General features: G+C 38.4%; 1 protein-coding gene and 1 pseudogene across 3 annotated transcripts in view; both read right to left on the bottom strand.

The window, feature by feature from the left end:
* The window catches only part of SEL1L2 (SEL1L2 adaptor subunit of SYVN1 ubiquitin ligase), a 164380-nt gene that overhangs the window by 114399 nt on the left and 32246 nt on the right, over nucleotides 1–17735 (bottom strand). For all 3 annotated transcript variants that reach the window (XM_078149715.1, XM_078149714.1, XM_020986232.2), the window contains one exon: nucleotides 3420–3585. In XM_078149715.1, the coding sequence (XP_078005841.1) occupies nucleotides 3420–3585 (166 nt within the window). The remainder of the gene's footprint in view (nucleotides 1–3419; nucleotides 3586–17735) is intronic.
* LOC110210133 (DNA repair nuclease/redox regulator APEX1 pseudogene) lies at nucleotides 30–763 on the bottom strand (annotated as a pseudogene).

Below are 17735 nucleotides of genomic sequence, written 5' to 3'. Positions count from 1 at the left end.
TAAGGCTGATGACTTTGTGCAACTTTGCCTTACTTAAATCTAATTCCTGAGCAGCTCCCCAAACCTTGCTGTCCCTGTGGAGTAAAAACACCATTTTTCTTGTTTCTTTTCGGACTGTGCAAGTGAATCTCTTTGTGGGCAACATCGAGGTCCCCATAAAGCACAAGTGACTTTTTTTTTTTGGCATTTAGCCCCTTCTAAAACTTGGGAAATGCTTCATTCCATCATTGTGGGTATTCCATTTGAGCCAGCTCCCACCCTGCATTGGTCACATATGCTGTCACCAGCACAAATGCTTGGAACTTGGCCACTATCACCCAGCCCTTCTGATCATGCTCCTTTTTACCAATGCTGAGTGGACACAGGTGAGAAAGGAGACTGACACTATTGTATCCTTCTTTATCATTGGGTGAGGACCACTACTGGTAAGTAAGTCCAGGCAGGTCTTGAAGCTCAGGTTGTAGCTTACTCTCTGAACATTTGGTCTCTTGGAGGCAAAGGATATCAGAGGCTTCTTCCTTTATCCAATCCAGACCCTTTTTCTTGATCCAGGCCTGGAGCTCATTCACATTGCAGGAGCATATCTTGAGTGGAATAGTTTTGCCACTAGGTGAGGTTTGCTGGTTTGGGGATGGGGGTGGGTAGGGTAGGGGTCCTCATATGAGGCTTCTTAGTCTTCTTTGGCTAATTCTCTTTAGTCTCTGGTTCCTTTTCACTGATCCCATCCTTCACCAAATACTTCCTTCTTCCCTCGCTTTGGCATCCTTCTCACCAAGAACTATGCTCCTTGGACCAAACCCCCAGCCTAAACAGCAGAATCCTGGCCCTGTGGACACCTTGAAAACTTTTGGAACCACTTTCTCTACCCAGTGGACAATTCTTGTCAACTGCTGCTTTAAAGTACTGCCTAAAGCCAGGAGAGCTAGGTATTTACCCTGAAGCAGACTCTGCTTTTTTCATATGGCTTTTAAAAACTGCCTTTTTATTGTCTTTATCATTCCTCATTCACTTTTGCTCATTCTGAATCTTTACCATTCACCTTGCTTATTTACATTGGAAAAGAATTAGTGCTTCAAAGTGAGGAAACAGAAATTGAAGAGATTTTAATTTCATCTATCCATTCATTAACTTGGCCTCACTGTCAATAGTCATCATTCATAATTTTTCTTTTAAGATGCAATTTTGATACTTCCAAGGTTTCCAACTTTGTAGTTCTCCTTTCTGACTATATGCTCCCATCCATTCCTGTCCTTCATTTACACCGAACCTAGTTTGCCTCCACTGAGACTTTTAGTCATTTGATTCTTGTTTAATTCATAAGGCCTGTCCTATCTTACCTTGCCTTCTTACTCACCTGTGTATGCTACCTAGATGGTGCTATGGATAGGATGATGGAGTTATTGTTAGGACAACCTCAGTTCAAATCCTGCCTCACACACACTTACCAGCTGCGTGACTTCAGGCAAGTAACTTGCCCTTTCTGGATCTCAGCTTCCTCATCTCTAAAAGGAAGGATTGGATCTGATGGCTCCTAAGGTCCCTTCTAGCTATAGATCTATGATCCTATGATAAGAGGATCAGCCATTTTAATGATGGTCTTGCTAGCCCACATCTACTTGCCCTTACCTTCTACCTTCTCTGCCAATTCTCAACTTGGGTAAACCCTACCATTTGCTATCTTTAGTCTCTATCCTTTTAGGATCCAAACCTCAGAGACATCTTCACTTCTCATGGACTCTCGCTCTTTATAGCCAATCAGTTACCAATTCTAGCTCTGCATTATCTCTCATCTGTCTCTTTACCATTCCTACCGCCACTGAGTCAGGCTTTTGTTAAACCTTACCTGGATAAAATAAGGCCACTAATTGATATCCATTCCCTTTCCTTCTCTCTATTCCAACCCATCAAACATTATCATTTGTTGCCAGACTTCTTCTGAAAGCATTGCTTGGATCATGCCATTCTCTTGCCCCCCAAACTTTGAATGGTTCTCCTTTGTCTCCTGGATAAGGTTGAGATTCCCTAATGTGGCATTGGAGATCCTCCAAATTCTAGTCTCAACTCAACTTTTTAGCTTTATGAGCTCCTAATTCCTTTTATGTACCTTAAGCTTTGACTGAGTGGATTTATTTTCTACTCACTGAACAGATAGAGGCAGCTGCTGGTGCAATAGGCTTGGAGTCAGGAAGACCCAAATTAAAATCTAGCCTCAGATACTTCCTAGCTATGTGACCCTGGCAAATCACTTAACCTCCGTTTCCCTCAATTTCTTCAACTGTAAAATGGGGATAATAGTACCTACCTCAAAGTATTGTTGTGAGGATAAAATAGTATAGTCAGTGCCTGGCACATAGTTGATTGTTGTCCTTCATTCTCAAAGAGGACCATAATGACGTGACTATGTTGGAATCAAGGTTACAGTGTCTCCAACTGTGGCTGATCTGACCAATATAAGCTTAGAAGGCTCTACCACAAGTTGGCCATAAATAGTCCACATCAACATTTGGAGTGGAGATGTCTCTAAATTTGTGCATCTCATGTTTCTTTTGAGCTGCTACAATTCTGCTTTGCTCATAGAGCCCAGCACCTTCTTTGATGCAGGCATACCATGCTGGGTGGTCCTTTGCCTGTTTTGTCTCCCATGTCATGCAATCGATTCCAAAGTTCTTCAGAGAGACCTTGAGAGTGTCCTTGTATTGCCTCTTCTCACCTCCATGTGAATGCTTGCCCTGTGTGAGTTCTCTATAGGCAAACATACATTTGGTACTCAAATAACATGGCCAGCCCCTCCAAGTTGTGCTCTTTGCAGTAGAATTTGAATACTTGGTGGTTTAGCTCAAGAAAGGACCTCAGTGTTTGGTACTTTATTTTGCCAGGTGATCTTCAGAATCTTCCTAAGACAATTCAAATGGAAGTGGTTGAATTTTCTGGCAAGGTGCTGTTATACTGTCCTGTTTTCACACAATGAGATCAGCACAATGGTTCTGTAGACCTTGTTTGGTAGGAAGCCTAATGCTTCTTCTCTCCCCCATCTCTGATTTGAAATGAAGCCTTCTCTCCAGAGTATCCTAACAGTAATATTTCCCTCCTCTATGTTTTTATAACTTGTCCCTCTCCTATAGTATTTATCCCTTCCTGTCTTGCATTTTGTTTGTGAACATGTCTGATACCTCCTAGCAGATTGCTTCTTGAAGGCAGGGAGTATACTATACTTTATTCATTTTTATGTCTGTCTCAAGTACCTACTATAATGAATTAAAAACAGAAAGTATTCAATAAATATTTGTTGCATTGATTTGAAGTCATGGATAAAAATATTTATAAATATGCTTTTGGATTAATTCGGTAATGATATATGTAAAATATAACTTTAAATAAAATAGAATAAAAACAAGATTTAATAATAGTTTTCTACTTACAACTGTTATTACTTGTCTGTGGGAAAATTGTGTCTTGAGTTTCTTTTTTCTTTTCTTTACTTTGGATCTTCCTATTTCCCAAGACATTTCCTTTTTGGTTGATTGTTTTTAATAGTTTTCTTCTTTCCAATATTTCTGATAAAATCTTCTTGTCTTTTATTGATAACTGAAAAAAAGTTTAACAACTTTATTTACATTAATGCTTTTTGCAACTATAAGGATAGGAAAATCTCTTTTTAATTGTAACATAAATACTAATTTAATATAATTACCCAAATTCATATGGTTTTGTAGACCAGTATTATGGATGGCATGGATGATTCCATGCTCCTTATTCATACACAATTACATTGTCATTACTGTATCAAGAATTAAGACATCATCTTATAAATAAAATATCAGAAGATTTAAGTATAATTGATTCAGCCACTTCTGAGTTGGCATGGCAATACCAGTTGTGTGGGTTGAAGTAATGTAGATGTTGAAATGTTATTGACTGAATGATATTGTTCCACATATTAAAAAAATTAAATTGGATAGAATACAGGGTCAACCACATAGTTAAAAACACAATTTCCCCATTAAGAATCCCCCAAATCTGCTTCCATTCTAGAGATACCCAGAAATTTGAAGGAGTCAAAATAAAAATAAGGAATCAATAACAAGACCCAAGACTCCCCCCACAAAAGTGTACAAACTTTGGTTAACAGGGAAGATGAACTAGATATCCTAATATAAGGAGAAAGATTTGAGTTTATTACATATCACTGAGATGTGGTGGGATAAGACTTAAGAATAGAACATGGCTCTAGAGTGGTAGACCTTATTCCAAAGAAACAAGATAGGTAGAAAGTGGAAGGGGTAGAATAACTTATGTGAGAAAATTCAGGAAACAGAATGGGGAAACCTAGAAAAGCATTTGGTTCAAGATCAGAGGTAGTAGAAACAGAATTGATATATTCATCAAAATATTTTACAGATGACATGGTGGTTGTTGTTTTTCCTTTCTTTTTGAAGGGGACCAATGGCATCACAGGGTGATGTCTTGACTTGTGCATGAATTGGATTTAAGTAAGGCAGAGCTGCACGAAGTCATCAGCTTCACTTTCTTTTCCTAAGCCATTGAAGTACATTAGCAAGACAAAAGTCAAGATGGCTGGCAATGGCCCAGGATACAGTGGATGACCTTGGCAGTGTTCCATGTCTGACCAAGCTCTAAATGGTCCACAGTGCCTGCTTCAGCCACCTTCCTGGCCATTGGAAGAAATTGTTCTATTTGTCCAATAGGGGAAGCATTCACATGCTTGGGATAGGCATTCCCCTAATTCACTGACAGGTTTGATACCTGTTGGTTACCCTCAGTCTGGTTTAGCCCATCTGCCAAGACAATTTTACTGGGGTATAGCTACAGCTTCTTGGAGCCGCAGATGAGAGTTGGGTAAAACATAGACATCCAAAGTGGATGAGCAGTCCTGAAAAGAAAAAAGACGCTGGAGCAGTCTTCCCTTAACACTCCATATACCACACATAGATCTCATATAGACCACATAGACAGAAGGGGGAAATAGATGTGGAATTGGGGAAACAGTTCACAAACCTGGTATGATTTCAGGATATAGTAATCATGAGGGACTTCAGTTTTTAGTTATTTTAGCTAGAGTTCTCTGTTAAAAAGAGTGGCTCTTAATTTCTTGACTTGTCTTAATAATGGTTTCATACTTCAAAAGGAAGAGGAACCAGCAAAGGAAAATTCTGTTTTACTCTTTTCTGTCCTGTTCTGGGTCTGATTCTTACTAACAAGGAGATATTAGTTCCTGGCACAGGGCAATGAACATTTTTCTGGGAGTGATTACTAGTACCAGCTCTAAGGGGAATTGAGTAAGGCTTCTTGCAGAAGATCCAGCTGAGCTGCAAGTACCATATGCTTCTAAGACACTTGCCATCAATGCTCCTGGCTGGGGTGGTAAGGGAGAGAAATCCCCTTCTTCTACCCTTTGCCATATAGCACAAGAAAGGACCCTTTTCCTACCCTTTACTACAAAGGAAATATCAAAGAGCAAGTCCTCCAGAGTTGAAGTAAAGAGCACCCAAATGCCTTTGATAAATCCAAGTAACTAGGCCCAGATGAACTACTTCCTAGATAGTACAGAATGAATGACTGCTAACCCTCTGACAGTAATCTTTGGAGAATGGGAGAGATTTTTCTGAATTGGAGAAGGACATATGTTATATAATTTTTTTTTTTAGGCAATTGGAGTCAAGTGACTTGCCCAGGGTCACACAGCTAGTAAGTGTCAAAGTATCAATTTTCAAAAAAAGGAAAAGAATAGCATCTGCAAACTATAGGCCAGTGAGCTTGGCTTTGATTTCTGAAAAAATTTATATTGATAAAGGGATGTTTAGTGGCCATGTAGAAAAGGAAGCAATGATCACAAATAGCCAGCAAAAGTTTCATCAAAATAGGTCATATATCAGATTAACCTTACTTATTTTTTGATATAAGTATTAGAAACATCACCCTCATGATGTCATTGGTCCTCTTGGAGAATGAAGGACGAACAGCAGCAATAATCTGATAGGTCAGGAGAATGCAAAAAATATTACTTAAATTTTAGCAGAACATTTGATAAAGTAATTTGTATTATTCCTGTAGAAAAGATACAGATGTGGGAAAGAGGACAATAGGATCATAGCATTATAGACATAAAACTGGAAGAGGCCTTAGAAATAATTTATTTCTACCATCTCATTTTACAAATGAGGAAACTGAGGCTCGAAGAGGTTAAGCAACTTGTTCAAAGTCACACAAGTAGTAAGGAGAAGAGTCAGGATTTGAACCTATGTACTCTGAATATAAATTCAACGTTCCTTCCACAGTACCACAAAAGTACAGTCAGGTAGATTTGGAACTAATTGAATGGTTGAACTCAAAGAGTGTTCATTGATGATTTGATGTCAACATGTAGGACTCTAGGGAACTTGTATTTGGCCTCAAGGGGGCCATTTCCAGTCCTTCTGATCTGTATCTGGCCATTGGACCCCTGATGGCTTCAGAGGAGAAAGTAAGGCTGGTGACTTTGCACAGCCCTCCCTCACTTAAACCCAATTCATCTGCAAGTCATGGCATCACCTTCCTGATGGTATGGTCCTTTCTGAGAATAAAGGACAAGCAACAACAACAACATTTAGCTTCAACTTGGATAAAGGCGTATTTATTTTTTCAGATAGGGCAAAGGGAAAAGGCCTAGCCAACACATTGGGTGACAGAGCCTGAATCTGAAAGATTTTGACAGACTAGAACACTGGACCAAAAAATAAAATGCGATTTAAGAGGGATATATAATGATTAAAGGGACAGCATTATAGTTAGGAAGACCTTAATTCAAAATTTACTTTTTACCCATGATAGTTACATGACCATGAGAAAGTTGCTTAATTTCTTTGATTTCCTGGGCAACTCCGTAAGAATATTAGTCACAAACAAGTTACTGATATATTTCAGTGCAGAGAGTTTCTATACTAGAAATTCCACCACAGTTATAAAATCACTGGTGCAGGACGCCCCCTGCCCACCACTGCATATCAAGTCTCACCCTTGGTTTAAAAAAAAAACCACCTTCCCTAGTACAAGATGGGGAATGTGTGGCTAAGCATTAATTTATCTGAAAGGATTTGGGGCTCTTAGTAGACTGGAAATATGAGTCAACAGTGTGATAAGACATCTAAGAAAGCTAATGTAATCTTAGTTGGCATTAAGAAGGGCAGTGTCCAGGACTAGGGAGGTGATAATCCAGCTGTACTTAGCACTGGCCAGACTACCTGATAAGGCAACTAGGTGGCACAATGGATATAGCACTGGACCTAAATTCATGAAGACTTGAGTTCATATTTAATGTCAGACATTTATTGTATGATTCTGAGCAAACCATTCAACTCCTGTCTGCCTTAGTTTCCTTACTTATGAAATGAGGATAATAATAGCACCCACCTCCTAAGATTGTTGTGAAGATAAAGTGAGATAATATTTGTAAAGTGTTTTGCCAATTTTAAATTGCTATAGAAAGGTCTATTATTATTAAAAGGTAATGGGAGTAGTGATGATAGTAATAGTGATAGTAGTAGTAGTAGTAATAGTAGTGGAACATTTGAAATTTTCTATTTAGTTTTAGACACTAATTTTTAGGAAGGACATTGATAAACTGGAGAATGCCCAGTGGAAGGCAACAGGCCTAAAGTTCATGCCACGTTAGGATTAGTTGAAGAGGAGATGTTTAGCTTATTGAAAAGAAGACACTCAGGAAAGATGTGATAGCTAACTTAAAAAAATTGAAGGGTTGTCACATGAAAGATGGATTAGACTTGTTCTGTTGGCTCTAGAGATCAGAATTTGGAATAAGATGTGGAAGCTGCAAAGACGAAAATTTAAGCTTTACATAAGGAAACATTATTTAACTATTTGTTGTTTATCAGTCATTTCGGTTGTCACTAACTCTGTGATTCCATTTGGGGTTTTCTTGGCAAAGATACTGGAGTTGTTTGCCATTTCCTTCTGCCACTCATTTTATAGATGAGGAAATGGAGGCCAACAGGGTTAAGTGACTTGCTAGTAAGGATCTGAGATGGATTTGAACTCTAGAAGGTGAGTTTTCCTGACCCCAGGCCTGGCACTTTATCCACCAGGCCTGAGTGGTCATAACAGATTTATTATTATTATTATTATTATTCTGTTATTTGACAATACCCTTTCATTCACTAAATACCTTCATGCAAAAATTGAATGAGCACTTGTTGGGATGTTGTAGAAGACATTTCGTTTGTGTACAGTGGCCTCTAAGTTTCCTTTAAATTCTGGCCTTCTGTGATACTGTCTGCAAACTATGGCCGAGGAGAGAACGTATGTTACTATAGAGATTGTAAATGGACGTCTTAAAGATAGAAATAGTGGTCATAAAGAGTCATCATAGTTTTAGCATGAGTGGTCATAACAGATTTATTATTATTATTATTATTATTCTGTTATTTGACAATACCCTTAGATGGAATTGAAATGAGTTGAATTGCTGTACCCCCAAAGTAGCCATTAATTGTTCAGTGTCAACTTGGAAACCGATCTTTAAGGAAGGCTAGGTTAACATTTGGTATTTTGCAGAAAGGATTCTTATTCAGATATAGGTTGGACTTGATGGCCTCTGAAATCTCTTCCAACTCTGAGATTTTATAATTTTGTGTAACTTTGTGAAAGAGATTTCTTTGACTAACTTTTTAGTATTAGTGATTTGTTTGTTAAATAAGTGTTAAGAGTCAGGAATAACTGAATTAGAATACTGCTTTAAGACACTAGCTGTGTGTTGTTGTTCAGTCATTTTTTCAGTCTTGTTTGACTCTTTGTGACTCCATTTGGAGTTTTCTTGCCAAAAATACTGGAGTGGTTTGCCATTTCCTTCTCCAGTTCATTTTACTCATGAGGTTGAGTAACTTGCCCAGGACCACACAGCTAGTAAGTTTCTGAGGCCAGATTTGAACTTAGAAAGATGAGTCTTCCTAACTCCAGCACTGAAGCTCTGTCCACTGTGCCGCCTAGCCACACCTACCTCAGAGCTGATGGGAAGATCAAGTGAGAAAACACAGGTAAAGTTCTTTGCAAGCCTTTAAATACTATATACATGCTAGCTATTAATAACTGGAACAGCTGATTGGGTTGAGATTGGTAAAGGAGTACAAGAAGGCTACATATTGCTGCTGTGTTTATGTAACTTATATGCAGAATACAAAATTCCAGGTTGAATGAATCAAAAGCTGTAATTAAGGTTGCCAGGAGAAATATCAATAATCTCAGGCATGCAGACAATGCCACTCTGATGGCAGAAAGTGAAGAAGAATTAAGAAGCCTCTTGATGAGGGTGAAAGAGGAGAGTGTAAAGGCTGGCCTGAAGCTTAACATAAAAAAATAAAAAACTAAGGTCTTGGCAACTGGTCTTGTCACTTCCTGGCAAATAAAGGGAGAAGAAATGGAAACAGTGTCAGATTTTATATTCATGGGCTCAAAGATCACTGCAGACAGTGACTGTAACCATGAAATTAAAAGATGCACGCTCCTTGGAAGGAAAGCTATGGCAAATCTGGACATCATTCTAAAAAGCGGAGACATCACCATGCCAATAAAGAGTCCATATAGTCAAAGCTGTGTTTTTTTCCAGTAGCAATGTATGGCTGTAAGAGTTGGACTATAAGGGAAGCTGATTGCTGCAGAATTGATGCTTTTGGATTGTGGTATTGGAGAAGACTTTTGAGAGTCCCTTGGACAGCAAGGAGATCAAATCAGTCAATACCTAAAGAAATTAATTCAGGCCATTCACTGAAAGGTTCGCTGAAGCTTAAATACGTTGGCCATGAGACTCAGTGAAAAAGATGGTGATGTTAGGGAAGATTGAAGGCAAAAAGAAAAGGGGACAGCAGAGGATGAGATGGATAGATAGTGTCATGGAAGCAATGAACATGAACTTAGACAGACTTTGAGAGACAGTGGAGGATAGAAGAGCCTAGTGTGTCCATGGGTTCATGAAGAATCAAACAACTGAATGACTTAACAATAACAAAAAATTAATAACTGAAATAAGTAGCACTTATATTAAACAAGTCATTAATTAAAACACTGAACAAGAGAAAGCCTGAGACAGAGCCTTGTGCCTCTCCATTGGAAACGTCCTTCCAGACTGATATCAACTGACCAGTTAGCCCTATTTCAATTTAGTTTTTTAATCAATTATGAGTTTATCCAGGTAGACTTGGGTGAATTCTTTATACTAAATTTCTTCAAGTGAAGACAGAATGACTATTTATTCAAGTTGATTTGGAAGAGGAGATCCCTAGTCAATATGGGATTTTTAATCTTTCCCTCTCCTGTTTGACCACATCTAGCTTACCTTGATTCATAGATCTTACATTCCAGGTTCCTATGCAACATTGATCCTTACAGCATCGGGCTTTCCTTTCATGACTAGATGTGTCCACATCTGAGCTTCCTTTCAGCTTTGGCCAGCCTCTTCATTAGTCCTGGGGCTACTTGTAGCTGTCCTCTGCTCTTCCCCAGTAGCAAGTTAGACACCTTTCAACCCGAGGGGCTCATCTTCTGGTGTCATCTCTTTTATCATTTTAATACTATCCACGTGGTTTTCTTGACAAAGATATTGGAATGGTTTGTCATTTCCTTCTCCAGTAAATCACCTTTTGTCAGAACTTTCCACCATGACCTGTTTATCTTGGTTAATCCTGCACAGCATAGCCCATAGTTTCATGGAGTGATCCAAGAGGAGATGATGGGTCAGACTAAATGGCTTCTAAAATTCCTTCCAACTTTTAGAATTCATGACTCTGTGGAATACTAACTTTCAGCTCACATTTTTCCACTTTGTTCACAAGGATATTGTCAGAAAGATATCCTTTGTTTATAGCAGTAGCTTGAGCTACTTGCCTTTTTTTTTGTGAGTGAACTGTGTGCTCAGGGTCACACAGTTAGTAAGTGTCAAGTGTCTGAGGCCAAATTTGAACTCAGATCCTCCTGATTACAAGGCCAGAGCTCTATCCACTGTGCCACCTAGCCTCCCCTATGAGTTATTTGTCTAGAAGGATATGTCTAAAGAGCAGATAAGGTCTCTTGCATTGGTAGTGTTATTTAATTGAAACTGGTTATTTAACTTTTCCTGCATTGATACCATGTTGACCCAATTCAGTTATAAACTCCTTGGGTAGAGATGCCCTCTCTCTCCCTTCAAAACTACAGGAAAACCACAAACACAGAAATAGGAGAACACATAGAAAAAAATAAGAGTCCTATTGGCTTCATCTTCAAGCAAGAAATGTTTATAGAAAAACTTGGTTCAAGGAGCTGATATAATACCATGCTCATCCCTTGTAAGACCACATCTAAAGTTCTGGTACACATTTCAGGAAGGATATTGATGAACCACAGAGCATCTGGAAGAGGGCAATCAGGGTTGTAGAAAAGTTGATGCCATATGAGGATTGGTCGGACGAACTAAGAATGTTTTGCCCAGAGAGGAGAAGACATGGCAGGACAACAGGGAGAATTATTATACACTTCAAGTATTTGAAAAGCTGTCACCTAGAAGGGAGATTAGACTTGTCCTGCTGAGCCCCAGAGGAAAGAATTAGGACCGAAGAGTAAAAGTTGCAAAAATGGAGATTTCTGCTTAATGAAAGTAAAAATCTTCCTAATAACTAGAGCTGGTGAAGAGGGAATGGACTGCCTCGGGAAGTAATGGGTTCTCTCTCTTATCAAGCAAAGACTGCATGACTATGTGTTGGGTATTTTATAGAAGGAATGATGTCTCCACTCTGAAATTCTGTGATTCTATAATGTATAAAGAACCATTGACATAGCTCAGTGTGCTGGTACATGGAACTTGTGTTCTGTGCATGTTTGCGTGCCTATGTAAAGCACTACATGAGTGTGAACAGGGTTTTATCATTTGCAAATTTTTGCCTGTGTTTTGTTTTATTTAGATTGAGAATTCCTAGTCAACTATCATGTTGGTGGCTACTTGACTTTCTTATTCCAGTAGTAGGCTGGAGAGTCATAATCCTGAGATATTTGTTACCATATATCGTTTGCTCATATTAGAAAATGACTTTTTTGTGTATTTGTTTTGGTTCAAATTAAACATAACCATGTCACTAAGCAAGTTCAAGCCTTTTCTTCATTTCTGCTTTTAGAGTGTTCTTAGCTTGGTTGGCTCTTGTAAATTTCATAATCTCACATAATACAGAACTGTGGGTTTTTAACAAGGTCCTACCACATGCCACATGAACAGAAGAAAGTAAATGAGAAAGGGAGGTCAAAAATATATTTTGTCCATTAATGTATTTGTTACCAAAGTACAAAGAGGCAAACTTTTCTATAAAATACTCACCCTAAAGTAGAATATCTGAAAGCATTCTAACTGATAAAATTATTTAAATGCTTTACATTTCTGAACTCTTTTCTTTCAAGGACATTGAAGCATTAAATGTTAATTCATCCAAGGTTCCCCATTGATGAATGGAATGCATTCAGTGTTGCTACACCCACACAGATATCCAGCAAAGTTCTATTTGTTCATGGGCCTTTAACTGCATTTGGACTTTTAGGAGCCATATGAAAATAATACGGGAAAGGACAAAGGTAAATAGTCCCAAATGGTATGGAAACATTTCAAATATTAAGAAACTAAATATTTATACCTCCTAGTTAAGTTGTTGATATTTATGATTTTTGATCTGGAAGGGTTAAAAAGAAAATAGGTCAGGTAAAAAATGGGAGACAGGTAAGAAATTGGTGGTGAATTAAAAAGCAAAGATTATTTACTTGTCAAGTGTTCTTTTGAATGAGCTACCAGTTTTCCCTAACTTTGTTTGTTGTCCCTTCAGTTCTGTACTTGCTTTTCAGTCATTTCCTGTCATATCTGATTCTGTGAACCTAATTTGGGGTCTTCTTGGAAAAAATGCCAGAGTGGTTTGCCATTTCCTTCTCCAACTCATTTGACAGATGAGAAAACTGAGGCAAAAAGGGTTTTAAGTGACTTGACCAGAGTTACACAGCTTGTAAGTGTCTGAAGCCAGTTTTGAACTCAGGAAGATGAGTCTTCCTGACTCCAGGTCTGGCACTCTATCTACTATGCCACCAAGCTGTCCTCTTTACTCTCTTACCCTCCTATATCCATTCCCAATCAAATATCTATACTTCCTTTGGCCTCATGGTATTCTCTGAATTCTCTTGGAACCTCTCTTTCCCCAGCAATTAGGAAATAAAAAAATAGAACTTCATCACAGACATTATCTCAAGATTATTAAGAATGGTCAGGAGGCAACATGGTTCTGTGCCATCCTGGCAATTGCAATGACTATTGGGATTTAATGAATTGACTACAGCAGGATTTGGAAAACTGTAGCCTGTGAACCAAATTCCACTGGGAGCTAAGAATGGTTTTTACATTTTAAAAAATATTTTTATTTTATGTAAAAATGTAAAAAAAATTCTTAGCCAGCCATACAAAAGCAAGGCCCCAAAGGCCATAGTTTGCTAGACTATGATATGACAGGGTCAAAGAATGATGCAGATTGCCATGTGAGTAAACTATTGCAAAACCTATCAAATGGGAAGAGTGCTGAAATCTACTTCCACTCTTCCTGTGATATGTATAAAAGACATGCAGATTTTCTTTCAAAATAAATTTGGTCCAAATCATGCTACAAATGGAACTGGACAGTTATAGAAGCTGTGGCTTCAGGAAAAACTCACTAGATTATGATGAGAGCCAAGGGGCAAAGAAACTCAGCTCAGGTCAATGAATATTTATCAAGTGCCTGCTTTGTGTGAAGCCCTGTGCTTGTACTTGAAGGGGGAAGACCAAAGAAAGGTCAGAGATGAAAGTAATAAAACTGAGGCTTCTATAGGTCAGAGTGGAAGAGAGTCAGTAAGTAAAGGGAGGCAAACATAGTAATGTAATCAAGGCCCAGAATCTAGGGAGCTTCTGTACTGATAATTATAGTAACAGGGTTTGCAAAGACAAATATCTCATTTTATGCTCACAACAACCCTTGGAGGTAGGTGCTATTATTATGTCCACTTTATAAATGAGGAAACTGAGGCAGAGAAGTGGCTTTTTTCAGGGTAAAGCAGCTAGTGTTTGAGGTAGGATTTGAATTCGGATCTTCCAGACTCCGGCACTTTATTCACTTTGCTACCTAACTGCCTCACTGAAATTTGTGACTTGGGTCTCCATCCCTGGTACTTTCAGAATTTGGCTTCTCCCTAGGGCTCTAAAACCAGAGGAAAGGGCCTTCAGATCCCATGCAAGCATTCAAGCTAACAATACATTAAATATTAGATAGACTATATGTAACACAAGGGGCAGCTAGGTGATGCAGTGGATAGAATGGAAGGCCAGGAGCTAGAAACACTTATCTTTCTGAGTTCAAATCTAGCCTTAGATACTTACTAGCTGTGTGACTCTCAGCAAATCACTTAATGCTGTTTGCCTCAGTTTCCTCATCTGTAAAATGAGTTGGAGAAGGAAATGGCAAACCACTCCAATATCTTTGCCAAGAAAATTCCAAATGGGGGTCACAAAGAGTTAGACACGACTGAAAAATGACTGAACAACAGCAACAAAAATATGTCACACACCAAATTCACAAAGCAGAAAGGACGTGACCCAAGCCCATGAATGGTAAAAAGAACTTCTCTCCCCAGTACTTTTCCACCTTCCTCAGGAACCTGGAACACTACTCTAGAGATGAAGCCCTTCCTGTAGGGAAAAGCACTTAGGATCACCAGAGAGTACAGCAACCTCTCCTTCTAGTGAAGCCCACCTTCCCGCTGCCTAATGTCATACTCAAGACTTGTCATACAGCTCTGGTTAGGATTCTCTAAAAGGAGAAATGAATGAAGAGTTCACAGAGAGGCGATTGTCCTCTTCTGTACTTTCACATACCACAAAGTTCATGGTCCCAGGAAAGGTAATGTTTCAGTTTGGTCCTCCGTGTTTTGCCTCTTGGTTCTTATTAATCTTTGAATTCCACTTCTGCTTGGTCAAGGAACTTCTCAGGTTGATCTAATGCTTTCACATTTTCCAGAAATACCTCCACTTCTCCCCAAGAGGTCTGGTGTAGGAATTCCATTTTTCTCCTAGGAATTCCTCTGTCCAGAAAGCTTGATGCAGAACATCTTCTGCTTGCTCAGGAATTCCTCCATCATCATTTATTTACTACTATGTGCAAGGAGTTTCTCACCACTCCACTACTGCCTCATCTCTTACCATATCTGGGTACAGTTGAGTCCCCACACCCCCTCCTGAGGCAACATGGATGGGGATGGACATGGTTCCGTGGAGGCTCCATGAGGATTTGTAGGCTTCTCCTATGAATCTATATGTGTTCAACTGGCTTATCTCTGGTCACCTCACTCTGGTTCTCTCTCTGAGTCTACCTCCCTTGTTAAAAGCCAATTCCATATATCACTTAATCACTCATCCTTAAAATGTATTAGTAAAGAAAACATTTATAATTTATGTAAGTGTAAGCACGTCTGCAATCCATTGCAACAAGCATTTATTTAAAAGCCTACCAACGTGTAAGGCATTGGGCCAGGTGCTGGATCTCCAGCCCCAAAGACAAAACAAAAAGGAGACCCATCTTTCTAATCCAGAAAAAAAATTTCATCTTATTATTTTTAACTTTGAAGCTAGATTTTATCTGAATGAGGTCATTAAATTATATCAATCTGTTCATTTTCTTGGGATCATGTCCATGTTGGAAATATGAGATACTACTAGACATTAGCATGTCTAACCTACATAGTCAATAGATGGACCAAGTCAGAGATTTCTGTATTGTATGTGAAATATCGAAAAGCAGTACAGTGGCATGTAAATGGGGAAAGGGCAAGGAGCTGAACAGAATTTGAATGATAGCAATAATAAGCCCATATTTCCATGAGTCTAATAAGAATGATAGTAGAAAAAGCTGACATTTGCATAGCAGTCAACAATTTGCAAATTGCCTTACTTATATGATCCCATTTGGTTCTCACAACAACTTTACGAGGTAGGTACTACAAGTAGTATTATTTTCATTTTACAGATGAGGAAACTAAGGCTCAGCGAGTTAAGAGATTTACCATTGGTCACCCAACTAATAAATGTTAAGAATAGGATTCAAACTTGGGTCCTTTTTTTTTTTTTTTAGGCAATTGGGGTTAAATGACTTGCCCAGGGTCACACAGCTAGTAAGTGTCAAGTGTTTGGTCTGAGGCCGGATTTGAACTCAGGTCCTCCTGATTTCAGGGCCGGTGCTCTATCCACTGCACCACCTAGCTGCCCCTAAAACTTACGTCCTTCTTAACTCCAAGTTCAGAAGTGTTTTTCCCCAATGTAATTGATATTATCAAAATTTTTTAATGTGTTTTGAGGATGGCTTCCTGAAATTTTGAGGGCGTAATTAGAATCATTATTAGAATCTATATAATTTCCATATCATCACATAAAAGGATCAGAATAATAGTTACATATATAGCTGACTCTACATTCATTTGTAATGGAGTTACATGGATTATTGAAAATAAACATGATCAAAAATTTAAAACTTATTTTTAGCCATAAGCTTTAATGTCTTTTCCATTCTTTCAACCACAACTACAGAGAAAATTTTATGATTAGAATTTCATCTTTTCCCCTATTCCCAAATGTTCTCCAGTGTAGGTGTTAATGAGTAATAAAATGCATTCCCCCCAAAAAAAGCAGAAAGGGGAAAAGGGAGGACTATATATAATCCATGTATTTTAGAATTGAGTCTTGAATAATTGATAGTTAGAGGTATATTTTACTATAAATATTTAGCAGAAGTTTTCTAAAGAGAAGGGCAGTTTGATCTTTTGGGATGTAAAAAAAAATACAATATATCTAGCTCTGGCATGTGAAACAGTACAGAAGAGCATAGTTCTAAAAATAAATGTTTGCTAATATAAAGAGGAGTTAGTAGAGAAAATTACTTCAATGGAAACTAGATTCTAATGGATTTAATGATATTAAGAAGGCAGGGCACCAAAATTTATAAACAAATCTAATTACCAAATGGAAAACATGAGTTCATCGCAACAACCATGTTGGGAACAAGTAAATCTGTGTCTGGACAAGCCAAATGGACTATAGAACTCAGAGAAATGGCAAATTTGTCAGTATAGAGAGCTAATTTGGAAAATTCAATTCCCAAACCCATACTCCTCCCTCCTCATACTATTACCTTTTTTTTTGGAGGGGGAAGTCCTGAGACATCTAGATTACTGATCCATCATTTTACTCCTCCACTAGCGTTGAGTAGATAAACCATCTGTTTTCCAGCCTCTTTGTACATCAGTTTTCTTCCTGTACCCTTCAATCTAGCCAAATTGTTCTTTTCTCTCTTATGCGCGACACTCCATTTCTCATCTCTTTGCCTTTATACTGGCCATTCTGAGTGCAATGGCTGAAATTCACTCCCTTTCTCAATTTTGTCTCACTGAGTCCCTGTTTTCCTTCAAGATTCAGTCCAGGTACCACCTTCTGTAGAGGAGCAACTAGGCAGTTTAGTAGGTAGGTTGTTGCATGTGGAGGCATCAGGAAGACCAAAATTAGAATCCTGCCTCAGCTACTACTATGTAGCTTTATGACCCTGGGCAAAGACATTTTACCTGTAAGCCACACTTTCCTCATCTGTAAAATAGAGATAACAGTATCATCTGTCTCACAGGATTGTTGTGAGAATCAAATGAGATAATACATA

Source organism: Phascolarctos cinereus, unplaced genomic scaffold (assembly GCF_003287225.1).
Source record: "Phascolarctos cinereus isolate Bilbo 61053 unplaced genomic scaffold, phaCin_HiC Scaffold_2;HRSCAF=192, whole genome shotgun sequence".
Taxonomy (NCBI): domain Eukaryota; kingdom Metazoa; phylum Chordata; class Mammalia; order Diprotodontia; family Phascolarctidae; genus Phascolarctos; species Phascolarctos cinereus.
Note: the sequence above shows the minus strand (reverse complement) of the source record. Positions and strands in the feature narration are given on the sequence as shown.